At 35.0% G+C, this 13718-nt stretch overlaps 4 protein-coding genes across 6 annotated transcripts; 2 read left to right on the top strand and 2 right to left on the bottom strand.

Annotated features, from left to right (window-relative positions):
• The first annotated feature begins 801 nt into the window (after window positions 1-801).
• On the top strand, window positions 802-1965 carry LOC106374999. The gene is made up of 5 exons (XM_013814899.3): window positions 802-1232; window positions 1296-1363; window positions 1438-1532; window positions 1614-1668; window positions 1752-1965. Exons 1-5 carry the CDS (start codon window positions 1134-1136, stop codon window positions 1864-1866), a joined length of 432 nt encoding a protein of 143 aa, XP_013670353.1. The 5' UTR covers window positions 802-1133; the 3' UTR covers window positions 1867-1965.
• Window positions 1966-2013: 48 nt separating this feature from the next.
• On the bottom strand, window positions 2014-3708 carry LOC106375001 (basic leucine zipper 43-like). Its single transcript, XM_048776699.1, has one exon. It carries the CDS (start codon window positions 2643-2645, stop codon window positions 2070-2072), a length of 576 nt encoding a protein of 191 aa, XP_048632656.1. The 5' UTR covers window positions 2646-3708; the 3' UTR covers window positions 2014-2069.
• Window positions 3709-3888: 180 nt separating this feature from the next.
• On the bottom strand, window positions 3889-5354 carry LOC106377267. Its single transcript, XM_013817464.3, has one exon. It carries the CDS (start codon window positions 5280-5282, stop codon window positions 4047-4049), a length of 1236 nt encoding a protein of 411 aa, XP_013672918.1. The 5' UTR covers window positions 5283-5354; the 3' UTR covers window positions 3889-4046.
• A 2406-nt stretch (window positions 5355-7760) lies between these two features.
• LOC106377268 (methylthioalkylmalate synthase 2, chloroplastic) lies at window positions 7761-12034 on the top strand. 3 transcript variants are annotated; one of them, XM_048776697.1, is made up of 12 exons: window positions 7761-7966; window positions 8138-8149; window positions 8988-9310; window positions 9514-9773; window positions 9998-10211; window positions 10305-10385; window positions 10844-10936; window positions 11037-11123; window positions 11205-11305; window positions 11397-11430; window positions 11565-11639; window positions 11808-12034. In XM_048776697.1, exons 1-12 carry the CDS (start codon window positions 7855-7857, stop codon window positions 11931-11933), a joined length of 1518 nt encoding a protein of 505 aa, XP_048632654.1. In that variant the 5' UTR covers window positions 7761-7854; the 3' UTR covers window positions 11934-12034. The 3 variants fall into 3 exon arrangements, with proteins under 3 accessions (XP_048632654.1, XP_013672920.2, XP_013672919.2); XM_013817466.3 differs by lacking the exon at window positions 8138-8149 and having other exon boundaries at window positions 7839-7999; XM_013817465.3 differs by lacking the exon at window positions 7761-7966 and having other exon boundaries at window positions 8022-9310.
• The last annotated feature ends 1684 nt before the right edge of the window (window positions 12035-13718 follow it).

The raw sequence follows: 13718 nt of genomic DNA, 5'->3' as shown, positions 1-13718 counted from the left end.
TTATATGTTATTCATGTGTATATATGAGATATTTTCTTCAACATATTTAACGAATCATTTAAGTTGATATCAGGAAAAAAGTTTATGAAAATGTCTTTTTTTTTAATCAACAATCACAAACACTAAACATCATGCATTGTATTGGCTAATCTCTCTAGAGTGTTGGTCTCCCTCTGATAATGATATGAGTTGATGACAAGTGAAACGAGATATGAATTTTTTTTCACGTCACGTAATATCAATGGGCCTTACCTAAAAGCCTCACAAGGCCTAACTCAGACGACGACATGTTACCCAATATGAAAATGATTCTTCTTAAAAGGCGTCGTAAGGCCCAACGTAAGCGACTACGATTCTTTTTTGGTCAACAAATATATTCACGATTCTATGGATTGTTTATTCTTTTTAGAAGAGCTTTGTGAATGAAAATAATGTGTTTTCTTTTTTGAGAAAAGGGCATATGAAAGGAATGTGTTGATGATACTTGATAGTAAAAAATGGATTGGTCACTATTCATGTCACATTTGTTATTTAAAAAATCAGTTTAAAAATTTAAATATATTTTTAGTTCCGTTTAACTTAAATATTTTTGCACAAAAAAAATAAATTTATACCACTAAAAGAAAGTCCATAGAAAACTGGAATACTTTGTATCAAATGTGTTCATGAAAATAATTAAAACCCTAATATTCTTAGATTTAGAAGAGGCTTGGAGTGGTTGCACTAACCACTTTCTCTACCAAATCGACTCTGAACCGTTCTATAAAATCTACGTTTTGATGATCCTCTTTTAAACATATTAAAAAGATTTATATAAACATTTTTCTCTTAATCTCGTAATCATTATTTGATTCTTTTCTGGTATCTGAAACTCAAATTTTAATATAAAAAAACATTAACAAATCTTTAACCAAATTACTAGACTAAACTGGTTTCCACAATCAAATGTTATCTAAAAGATCCGAAAGATAGATAAACAGAGAGAAGAGTAGTCAGTCAACTATAGTTTTCTTTTGCTTCAGCATCAAATAAGTCTCACATATCTATATGATATCAAGCACAATTATAAAGTCTAAGGTTTTTCAAATTTTCTAAAAAAATACAAAAAAAAAAAAAAGAAAAAGGTGATAAGTATGACTAACGAGAGTGCGACATCTACAGCGATTCCGCCGCAACACTCCGAGCAGCACCAGCCACCACCAATTCCAATCAACTCTCCACCAGCAGCTACGGTCAGTACTCTCTCTCTCTCACTTACTTGCACGATCTGTATAAAAACTCCGGTTCTATTGCAGATGAGCGTCGCCGCGAACAGCAACGGCGTAGCGTTCGATGAAACCGTCGAAGAACCACCATGTTTCAAGTAATTCCGATTGCATTGTCGTGAATCGTGAATCTCTCAACCTTTTAATTGAAAACCCAAAATGGATTGTTTAGGTATCTGGATAGCAAAGAGTATGCTGATAAGTACAAAAAGTACGAATCTGAGTTCAAGCAGTGGATCCTCGCCAAGCATTTCTATCCCAATGCAGGTTCGGTTCGGTTCGTTTCAATTGCCTGAGTTTACATGACAAGTTTTGATCTTTCAAGTGTTGTTTTGTTTTCTTTCTTAGTGAATTTGTACGAGGGGAGAACGACAATTGGTGGTGAAACCATTCTGTCTAGCAAGTAAGCATCAATAGATGTACAATTGTGTTTTTTTTTAGTTATGGATAATATCTTTGGGGTTTAATTGGCTATAAAACTTTCAGGTGGCCTTGCACTCGTTTCTATGCAGACCCGTGTGTTTCATTTGCACAACAAGAGAGTGTAGAGATTGGTTTAGTTCCCAATGGAGCTATTGTCTCTGAGAAGAAGAGTTGTTGATGTAATAGTAGGCAAGTAACAATGTTTGTTTTGCTTCATTTGACCAAGAATGTGATACCATTGTTGTTAACTATATTATATACATATGTATGCAAGCTATCACTAGTGTAGTAGTAGTAGTAGTCACATTACATATAATGGTTAATCATAGTATTACTTACTGACTTAGCAACTCCAAGAACGTGAAACTTTTTTTTTTTGTTTTACCTACCAAAGAAAGTGTTGGTTCGGCTCGAAGTCTCTCCTCTGAGATGATGATGATGATTCAGATTACGGTCATTGATGCTGCCGCCATCCACATTTCTCACCGGTATCAGCATTTCCGCCATGAGCAATTGAAAAGAAGAGACTTTCTCCTTCAGCTGCGAGTTCTCTTGCAGGATCTGGTGGTTGCTCTCCAGCAAGTTGATGACTTTCTCGGACAAGTTATGGTTCAAGATCATGAGCTGTTCCACTTGTTGCTGCAGCTCTTCTATCTGCTTCTTCTTCCGCATACGCGACCTTCTCGCTGATTCTCGGTTTGAGACCATTCTTTTCGCCCTTCTCTCGTCTGGAACCAGACCCTCGTAAACGTGTTCTCCGTTTGGGTCTAAGTGAAAGCGGTTGTTGCTGCGCGTTGATAAGTTTGGTGACTGCAATGGGACATGGAAGTTGGCGTTTGGTAGGAATGCAGAGTTGAAATGATCGTCTTGTGGCGGCATTCCTTCGAATATATCGAAACAATGGTGAGAGCGATGGACACTAGAAGACTCCATGTATTGTTTTGGATATGCTATCATCAAAAATTGATGCAGGAATCAGAAACACCAATAGAGAGAGAGAGAGAGAGAGTGGATGGAGAGATAGTCTAAACAATAGATGAGAAATAAGAAATATAAAGATTAGTGTAGGCTTATAATTTAAGGTGTTGAATGCTATTTAATGACTAATTAACTTGCATGAAGACAATTGTATTTACATTTGTTGTGGATTTCTTTTTTAGCTTTAGAAACTCTGCTCCACTAACTAAACTATTACTAGTGATACTTTTTGACAAAATCTCATTTATGTCAACATCTCTGTCAATGTTTGATAACTTCTTATGGGTTCTTGTTTCTTAAGATAAGTTTTATTTTTACGTCCTTTTAATCTTTATTTACCAAGGGTTTACCATAGATAAAGAAGTTCATTTTCGAATGGTGACACTTTCTCCGTTTTTTTCTAACAATGTCATATATATATGAAGCTTTCTTGTGAATTCTTTTGTGTTTCAATTCATTTTATCTGTTATGTTTCGCTTTTGTTCTTTGCAAATATTTAATATCTCATTACGTGTGGATCTGACATGTTAGTGTGTAATACATTGTTTGTGTCATCAGTATTTTACCAATAGGACTTCACGGTGAAGTTGGTCGGTGGATACTAACTTGCACGTACTTGGCTGTTTTCACTGACGATTCTAATTTTTCAAATCTATTCGTCAATTTAGAAAATCCTAGGACTCTTATAATTTCTTTAAAAGCATACAAAAAGAAAATGGTAAACGATTCAAGTTGATGTACCACTAGCGTAAATTAATCAAAGTGGCGTACCTACTTGAACAGAGATAATGCGAGTTTTGTTAAGTTAATGATTTTATCCCATTTTCGTAACACAATATAGAAGAAAAGAATGCCGATAGTAAACACGTGACTATAAAGTCAAAGATGTTAATTAATGCATTGTTTCCAGACCGAGATTAAGTGGATAAACTTGAATTTCAAGGTTAATTAAAGCAGAAACCAGAGAGAGAATGATGCTTAACAGCTTTCAAAGTGTGTATCAAAATGTACGTTAGCGTTACGGAGAGGCAATGTCTTGTTTCCAGAAACGGACAGTGATACTCTTTTCTGCAAGTTTCGTCTGAAACCATTGAAGCTCTATCAAGGTCGCAGTCAGGATCGTTGAATACAGAGCACAGAATATTCTAAAAGTTTATGATATTAAGTTCTTAGTATATAAACTTTTATCTGCAGTGCAAGTTAATATATGAAAATATGCAAGTTTTGTAAGAAATTCTCATATATTTTATAAAAATTTGCAAATATAAGCAATGTATTTTCTTAGACCAAACACAACACAAGTCAGCTTATCATGTTATTAATCACAAACAAAGTCAACATCATCTTCTTCTATAGTAAACCCTAATTTTTCAGGGGTATTCAAAACCGGCTCTGCTCAGTCTCATCTGAAGGCAACTCAAAACGACAAACCGGACACGTGTTCCTAATCCCAAGCCATGGAACAATACATTCGCCATGGTACTTGTGACTACAAGGCAACTCTGCAACCTCATTCCCAACACTCATCTCTTCTCTGCAAACCGCACAACACATTGCATCACCATCGTTCTCCTCCGTAACATCCTCTTTGGTCAAAGGAGAGACTTTGAGATTCTTTATGAATGATTTGGAAGCTGGAGGCTTACCAAGACCAGATGAGATCTCAGCCTCAAACAACATCTCATACTCCGTCGTATGAAGATAATCCTCATCGTCTTCTTGTTGATCAATATCGCCACCAATGTATAACTCCATGTTGCTTTCTGCGTCGTCTAGGTTAAACTCGAGACTACGAGAGTTCAACAAAACTTCCCACCCTAGATACCCTCTCCTCTCACCTATTGCTAAATCTTCTTGAGAGATTGTAGCAGAGACGGAGACTGAAACAGAGTTGTTATCATCACCTTCTGCTGAAACCTCCCTCTCATCACCATCATCAACTTCTTCCCACTCGAACTCCTCATTGTCTTCCAAATTAAGCGAATCCCAACAAAGAGGGATCGTCACACTATCATCTTCATCATCATCATCATCATTCACATACTCATCTTCTTCATTCAAATCAACTCCCCAGATCTCCTTCTCTGGATCATCTTCTTCAACATCAGAATCAAAACCAGATTCAACTGTAACTATCACATCACCAGAATCCATTCCTAAGTATCTAATCCCATCAAACAAATCGTCTTCATCATCATCATCATCACAATCAACAAAGCCTCTACCGGATCCTAACCCTAACCCGAAATCAAGTCCCAAACTACCCCCGCGCATGTCGCGATCTCCCTCTACCACACCGAAACCAGAATCTGAACCCGCACTCTCGTAATCGTCACCAAGCGGGCTTACCTGAGATTGCTCAACGCGCTGGTGGAACAAATCCATGACGAAGCTTCGCCTCTCGAGCAGATCAAGACCTCCGGCGGCCGAGACGTCGAATTCGGATTGAGAGACGTAGAGATCGACGTCGTCGTCGGATTGGACCCAGTGAGGAAGCGAATCGAGGATCTGGGAGAGCGATTGGTGGTGTTGACGGCGTTGGTGGAGGTTACGGTTAAAATGGTTCAAAACGGCATCGTTTGCGTCGTGGATCTGAAGGTAAGACATCTCCGCCATTTCTTCCGCCTTCTCTCTCTCTCGCTTTCTCCTCTCGTTGTTTTAGAATGAGCAACCTTTTCGCTATTTATTTTTTAAAAAAATTGTGTAATAAAGACTTTGACTATATATTGGGCCGTACTTTAACGGGCCTTTATATCGCTACGCTGTAAAACTTTGACTATATTGGGCCGTACTTCTATCTGTATGTACTAATTCTTGTTTCTACCAATACTCACATCAAACATTTAATACTCAAACTTGGGTTGTTGCATTAATAATCAAATACCAAAAAATCGTTCCTGAGGTGCTCAGGATTTTCGTTCTTCTTTTGTGAATAAAAATATTATAATTTTTTTTCCCCTTGACTACATAAACTGTTAAGTCAATGATATCAATACATATTGATCTTCTCACACCAACCTTGCGCAGCAAACAACGGTCACCACTCACCAGGAGCCATTAGATTGAAATTCCTGAAGCGCTACCATTGCTTCCTTTGCTCTCTGTTGAATATTTCTAGACCGATGTCTAATTCAATTGCAATGCTACAAGAAGAAGAGGTCCCGGACCTTGTGGTCGGGTGGTAAGAGAAATACTTGGATGCAAACACGTTTTAGGTTCGATCCATCTGTCGCGCGAAACTAAATCACCCATTATTCTAGATTCTCACGTAGATATCGATCTTTCCTATCAGTCCATTTAAATATCCGGAGAGAAAATCTATCTATGGACCATATTTTTAGTTGAAGATTAGTTTGAGCTCTTACATAGGTTTATGATACTCCATGTTAATTCAAAAGAAAAAAAAAAACTATAGAAGAGAGTTGCGATAGAATTTTAAATTTTGACCTTTTACAATATAGAAGTAAATTACTCGTAAACTGATTAAAATCAGATTCAGATTTTTAATAATGTTGTCTTTGATATTGTGCAACGCGTACATATATGTATGTACAACTAAATTATCAGCTTGTATGTTTTTTTTTTTCTGACATCAATTTTGGCCATTTTATTAATTAAATTTGAAATGGTTTAGATAACCATATCGAAATAGCATAACCAAAAAAAAAAAACGATTTATGATCAGATGTAGAACTTCTAGCTAGAGCTTGTATGTTATTGTTTTAGATGGATCGAAATATTATCCTATGTACTCATGTGTTTTAGCTCTTGGCGTCCCTGTTATAAGTTATTTATGGCCGGTTCTCCCAGTCGGGCATAACTGTTTCTTTTGGAGCTTATACTCTTTGCCATTGAAATCCAATTTCAAAAAGTATTTGGTTAACTGAGTTCCGGAGTTATACTTGAAAAGTTTTCTATGTTCCGTAGTTCTTTGCAGGCTTTTGTGTGTTTTCCACTGAAAGTAATATTATGTTACGCAACTCCACTCGACAGCATTTGGATAATTGTGCGACTGAAATTATGCACCTCACCACCTACCTATGCAACATATATACACGTGACGGTAATCTCTTCTGTTACTAAGTAAGAACTAAAGTCGAAAATACAAAAAATTATAACTATGACATGCAAAATGAAATTTGAGATGCAAAAAGGTGATATTCTAGATCATTTCCTTGATATCGAATGGTCAAGTAATTTTGAAAGAATTACAAATTTCGTCCAATTTTCTATGGCGACTGGACTGGCATATTTTTAATATACTAAGATAAGAACTGCACGTGTCGAGAAAAGAGAGACTAAAATAATTCTACTTTTTTTTGTTCTACCTATAGGGCAGAGAGCATCATCGTCTCAATAAGAAAGAAAAATGTTACTATTTCTGAAGAAATAGTTACTAGAAACCCTTCTGCTAGACTAATTACAATTGTGCTCATTCACAGAGAATAGCATTTGTGATATGTCACCTACTTGGAGGTGCATACCACGTGATTTATATGTCCTCTTTTATTGATTACTACGAAGTATGAAGATATCAATCATTTTTCCAACCACGTATTTATTAAAAATATTCGTGTCATTTTAATAAAATACATTGTTCCTACTCCCATTTGTAAACAATATTATGAGTGTTTTCCTCGTATTTATATTCAAAATTATTGTAATTTAAAATTCAAACTATACAGATGGAGTATAATTTATATAAGTATGCATACCATTTTATATTTATTTATAATTGTATTCACATCAAACTATATAAAAGAGGAAAGCAAAATTAACAGAAAGCTTACAATTTTGCGTTCGTTGTATTCCTTTACAACAGAATGTCATAACGCTAACTTTAGAACACTCTTATAATATTAGGTTGTTAACTAGCATTTACTTAACATCAATATCAACTATTTCTAGAAAAGGACACTCCTAACTAAAATGTCGTAAACCATAAAATAATAGTGATAAAAATAATATGATACTAATGTCAAGCTTAAGCCAACACGCCATTAAATTAAATGTTTCTAATTAGTAACCATAAAACTTTTAAGGTTCCATACAATAATATTTTACCTATAAATGTACATATATTATGTTGAACATGTTCTCCATCTCATTGCAATACAATTTCCTCATAATCTATCCTCAAATCAAATTCGAAAGATATCTGTTCTTCTCTTCTACGTACTCTATTGTTATGGCTTCGTCACTTCTGACATGTCCCACAATGATCCCCACCACCGGTTTCACTGTAGTTGTCCGATCAGGCTTACCTTTTAGATCTTCCTTGCCCTCTCTACGCCTGAATCGTCCGTACAACAAGTCATCCTTGTCTATCTCATGTTTTTTTTTTTTTTTTTTTTTTTTTTTTTTGAAAGAATGTTAAATTCATATTCAAAAAAGCCTTTTACATCAAGTGTGAACCTTTGTACATATGACTACTCTAAAGGTCACTTTGGATCACTGTAAACTATAAGAAGATTCATATTCTTGTAGCAAACCAAAATTGCATTATACCCTCCAATTTCTTCCCACCTTTCCCTCTCATTAGGCTAAATTTATTCCTTACTCCTTTCTCAATCAACTTCTTCAAACTCAATAAAGGGATGGCCTTCTCCCCATGTCTAATCTTATTTCTCTCCCGCCAACAATGTATGAATGGAAGCTTGTAAGGAGTACCTGATGCAGAACTGAGCTTTATTCTCCATGTTTCGAGCAGTAATCAGCCTCACAATATCATCCCATTGGACAGTATAGTCAGAACATAGAATCCCTTTTACTAGATGTTCCCAGATCTGTGAAGTGAAAGAACATTCAAAAAAGAGATGATTCCTTGACTCATCCAAGCTCCTACATAAAACACACATCTGATCCACTCCCCTGCTCCATCTTGATATTCTATCCATAGTAGTCAGTCTGTCTTGTATAGCCAGCCAAGTCAGAAACGCAAACTTTGGTGTTGCTTGTGAGAACCAAACTCCCGGAGCCCATGAGCACTGCAACCCGTCTTCTCTTAGCAACAACCAAGTTTCTTGGGTAGAAAACTTGTCTTTATACCCCGACTTCATCCTCCACATGCTAACATCCTCTTCTTCATTCAGCTTATCTCTTAACTCCAATAATTCAGTTTCAATATTATTCAAAATCACCATTCTATGCCTTCTTCTTCTCCTACTACTTTTCACTGCATCCTCCACCGTAGCTTCTCTTTTAATCCCCAAATCGATGAATCCCCGCTCTCCCAAGATATCAAACAAAACGCCCTTGTCTGACCATTTATCAAACCAAAAAGAGGTTTTACAGCCATTTCCCACTTCTCTTCTATAGAAGCCCTTTGCAACTTGTCTATCTCATGTTGCTCCCCAGTGTCTAAAATGGGGGGTACTAGTGCGAGTGACCTCAAACCCGTCGTGGAAAGGTGGCCAGAGTACATACCGCACAAGCTTCCCGACAAGAATTACGTGCGTGTATTCGACACGACGCTCCGTGACGGTGAACAAGCTCCAGGTGGAGCTCTTACTCCACCGCAGAAGCTTGAGATTGCTAGACAGCTCGCAAAACTCCGAGTAGACATCATGGAAGTTGGTTTTCCGGTGTCCTCTGAGGAAGAGTTCGAAACAGTCAAAACCATCGCCAAGACCGTGGGAAACGAGGTTGTTTCTATATTTCCTTCAATTTATTATATAAAGTTTTTATATTCAAATTCCAAATTATGTTTTTATGGGACACTGAATAATGTTGGAACGAATATTACCATGTTTTTACGCAAAACAGAACACGCACAAATGGACAACTTATCAAAATTGTACCATTAAAGACTATATAGTTGACGATGTGAACCTTTGTGTTTGCTAAGGTGGATGAAGCAACAGGTTACGTCCCAGTGATATGCGCCATCGCACGTAGCAAACCAGAAGACATTGAGGCGGCCTGGGAGGCGGTGAAATACGCGAAAAGACCTAAGATACTCATATTCACATCTACTAGTGACATTCACATGAAATACAAGTTGAAAAAGACTAAAGAAGAAGTCATCGAAATGGCCGCGAGTAGTGTTAAGTTTGCTAAAAGCTTAGGCTTCGTTGACGTCCAACTTGGTTGCGAAGATGGCGGCAGGTCCATGTCTTAAAACCCTAATCTATCTCGACTATTTTATTACACGTTATATTTGCATTTTTGAAGTTACCGTTTATATTTGGCAAGAATATACATTTTAAATTTGAAAAAAGTTTGTTATTTGAATGTATTTTCCAACCAGATTATGGAATTTGCGGCTTACATATTTTTAGATCATGTCTTACATATTTTTAAAATACTAGCGTCTAACTAAAATCAAGCAGGTCGGAGAAGGAGTTTCTATGCAAGATTCTAGGAGAATCGATAAAAGCTGGTGCAACCACTGTGAACGTCGCGGACACTGTAGGAATCAACATGCCAGACGAATACGGAGAACTCGTGAGCTACCTCAAAGCAAATACTCCTGGAATTGATGATGTTATCTTCAGTGTTCATTGTCACAACGACCTTGGTGTTGCCACCGCCAACACAATTGCCGTACTATCTTAATTCTGCCTCTTTCACTTCATTACAAATGTCTACATAAAATACATATAGAACAATTAGTTTACATCATATATTTGTATATAGGGTGTATGTGCGGGAGCACGACAAGTCGAAGTAACAGTTAATGGAATAGGCGAAAGAAGTGGGAATGCACCGCTTGAAGAGGTAAGAGCACCCGCAATGGTGTTACCCAAAGGGAGTCCTTAGAAAAAATGTATTTTGATTTTTTAAGTATTATTTTTTTTTTTTAAATTGAAAAAAAAATAATAATATCAACCAATCGCGGATCGCCACATGTCGTGGAGACCCGCAAATAGTGCAAGGATTCACTAAGAAAGAGTCCTTAGTTAGGGATTTTTAGGATTGAATCCTTAATTTTTGATAGGATCCACTGATTATTTAATTTTTTTTTTAAGGACTCCACTTTAAAGATTCCTATTGCGGGTGCTCTAATATATACTAGGCGTTCCACATTGAAATGGAAAAATGAGAACATTCTCGATAAAAAATATTTAGTGGATGTAAATCGATTTACAATATTTTGGTTTTGAATTGAATTGTTGTACGTAGTAGTCGTCATGATCATCAATCATTATCAATATTAATATCTTTTTGTTATGTAGGTCGTGATGGCTTTGAAATGTCGAGGAGAATATCTGATGGATGGTGTCTACACAAGAATAGACACACGCCAAATTATGGCTACTAGCCAAATGGTAACTGTTTATATATACTCGAGAGAGCAAAAGGACCATGCTATATTTTTTGGGCCTTTATAAATATCTGACTAACGAAAAGATGTAAACTATTGAGTAGGTTCAAGAATATACCGGCTTGTATGTTCAACCACATAAGCCCATAGTTGGAGCCAACTGTTTTGTTCATGAGAGCGGCATTCACCAGGTTCAATATATTAAATGATCAAATGTGACATAAGAAAAGAATATGTGAATGATGTAAATTAATTGTTCAAACATTTTGCAGGATGGAATCTTGAAAAATCGGAGTACATATGAGATCTTATCGCCAGAAGATGTTGGGGTTGTAAAATCTCAAAGTGCCAGCATTGTTCTTGGAAAGCTTAGGTAATGATTCTATATACTTCTTAGTTTACATATCGTTTTATTTGGTAATATTTATTTATTTATCCACATGAACAACAATGGAAATATGCAGCGGACGTCATGCTGTGAAAGATCGGCTGAAAGAGGTATTTCAGTATTTCTTGTGATTTCCTTGAGCGTAGTTATACAACCATCATGCATATATTTTTCAAGATTACACTTTTTACAGATAAATATTTGACATTAAGTATACCAGTATGCCTTTATTTTCTATTCTCAGTTGGGATACGAGCTCGATGATGAGAAATTGAACGACATCTTCTCAAGGTTCAGGGACTTAACCAAGCATAAAAAGGTTCTTTTTTTTATTTGCAGTTTTGTATCTTCTCATGCACATATGCGTTACAATTTAAATTAGACATATGATATAAGAATTTAAATACTTTTTTTTTGACAAAATTTAAAATACTAATTGATTATAATATCTCACACTTATATGGTTTCGATTTGTTAATCTGTTCAGAGAATCACGGATGATGATCTGAAGGCGTTAGTAACGTGTCGTGATGAGGTCTCATCACTAAACGGCACTACCGGTGAAGAGACTAACGGCTATGTACCAATCTCACAGATTTCTTCTGTGGTATAAAATCTGTGAAACGTTTTGTTTGAGTACCACTTGTAATATCAAGGTTCCATTTGATATGAATCGGTTGTTTTAATGAATAAAAACAGTATGAAGTTAAAAAACTGTGCGTAAATCAACCTGCCAAACTAGAGATGCATATCTCCACGTGCTCTTTTTTGTTCTCTTTTTACTTTAAAAATGCAGCGCATTAGCAAATCATGTGAGTTTTTTTTGATAAAAATATGTTTTTAATAATATATTTATATTTTACATTTTAAGAAACAATTTTATTAATATGTAAGTGAAAGTATAAGAAAGTTTTTAAAACAAGAAATTTTCTAACTTTTTCTTTTGCTCTTCATTATTTCTATTTAATTTAATGATGAGATATTTTAAGAAATATTACCATTGAGGATGTTTATAGAACTACGGAAAAAAATTCATCTTCTGTTGAGATCCAATCTGATTTTCTGATATTTTTAAGAAATAAAAAGCAGTTGAATAATTAATTACAAAATTGTTGGAACATTTTTAGCTAAAAACCAAGGGAGTGTTATTAGATTATGTATTTACAAAGAACTATATTGATTTAGAATTAGTAAAGTCTGGTGTTATTTGTTTATGAATTTGTAATAAGTATTAAGTATAAAAATTTAGAGTTATTGGAATCATTATTTTATAAAATAAAAATCTCGTGTTATTCAAAAAATAAAAAATAACGGATTTTATCATGACCTAAAAGTGTGTTGTTATTCGTTTATTGATTTTACATATATTCTTCACAAAATCTGATTTATCAAAGTGTTGCACACTTATCATGTATTATGAAAGACGGGATTTTTATAATTTAACAAAATTTAAGTTAATAGCACTTCAAAACCACTCATTTCCCACAATGCAAATTTTGGTAGCGTCACTCTCTGGCCATTGTACAGACTTTTACACGTCGTTACTCAGTCCCCACCCCCCACTGTAAACTTTGTAAAAATAAAATGTCAACTAAAAATACAAACCTATAAAAATAAAATTAGTCGCTGATGAAACGTAGAGATTAGCCGGAAGAAGAAGCTTAAAAATGCGAGCCAGAGAAAACAATGAATTTGTGCAAAAATGTATATACGAGAGTCGAGAAAAACAAAAGAGAACCAGAAATAGAACACAAACTTGAAAAATGAAAAAGATAACAACAAACACAACAAAACAATATTATGCAATATTTAAATATAGTACTCTACATAAGTTTATAATTATCTCTAGTTACAGAATCTAACAACTTACAAAACTCTTTGAACAAAATTTTAAGAAAATACAATTTAAAAAAAAAAAAAATTCGAAAGCTGGCTAATTTTGAAAATCATCAAAACTTTTCTAAATCACAAACCAATAACAGCTCCTAAATATAAATCTGTAAAACCTCTAAATAACAAACTGCTACTTAGAAGATGAATAAAGTTTTGATCAATTTGGTTATGAAATTCAAACATACGGGTTAAATTAAAAAAGATATTTGTTCCTTTGTATTAGTTTTTGTTAGAGCGATAACGCACAAATCTGCGCATTCTCTGTGCTATCTTTCGAGATTAAATTTGATGCACATCACCCATTTATTTTACTAATTCATGATCCATCCTAAATATTTATATTTAACCCCGCAGCGTTCTTGGAAATAAACATAAAGATAAGTAGGATCGTCTTGAAATAAAAAGAAAATGGAGACCGATATATTATATCACAAAATATAATAAAAACAAACTCATAATAAAAACTATTGCGAGATATGTATTAGGCGAGATATGTATTAGGCAT

Source organism: Brassica napus, chromosome A3 (assembly GCF_020379485.1).
Source record: "Brassica napus cultivar Da-Ae chromosome A3, Da-Ae, whole genome shotgun sequence".
Lineage (NCBI taxonomy): Eukaryota > Viridiplantae > Streptophyta > Magnoliopsida > Brassicales > Brassicaceae > Brassica > Brassica napus.
This window is presented reverse-complemented; position numbering and strand designations above follow the sequence as displayed.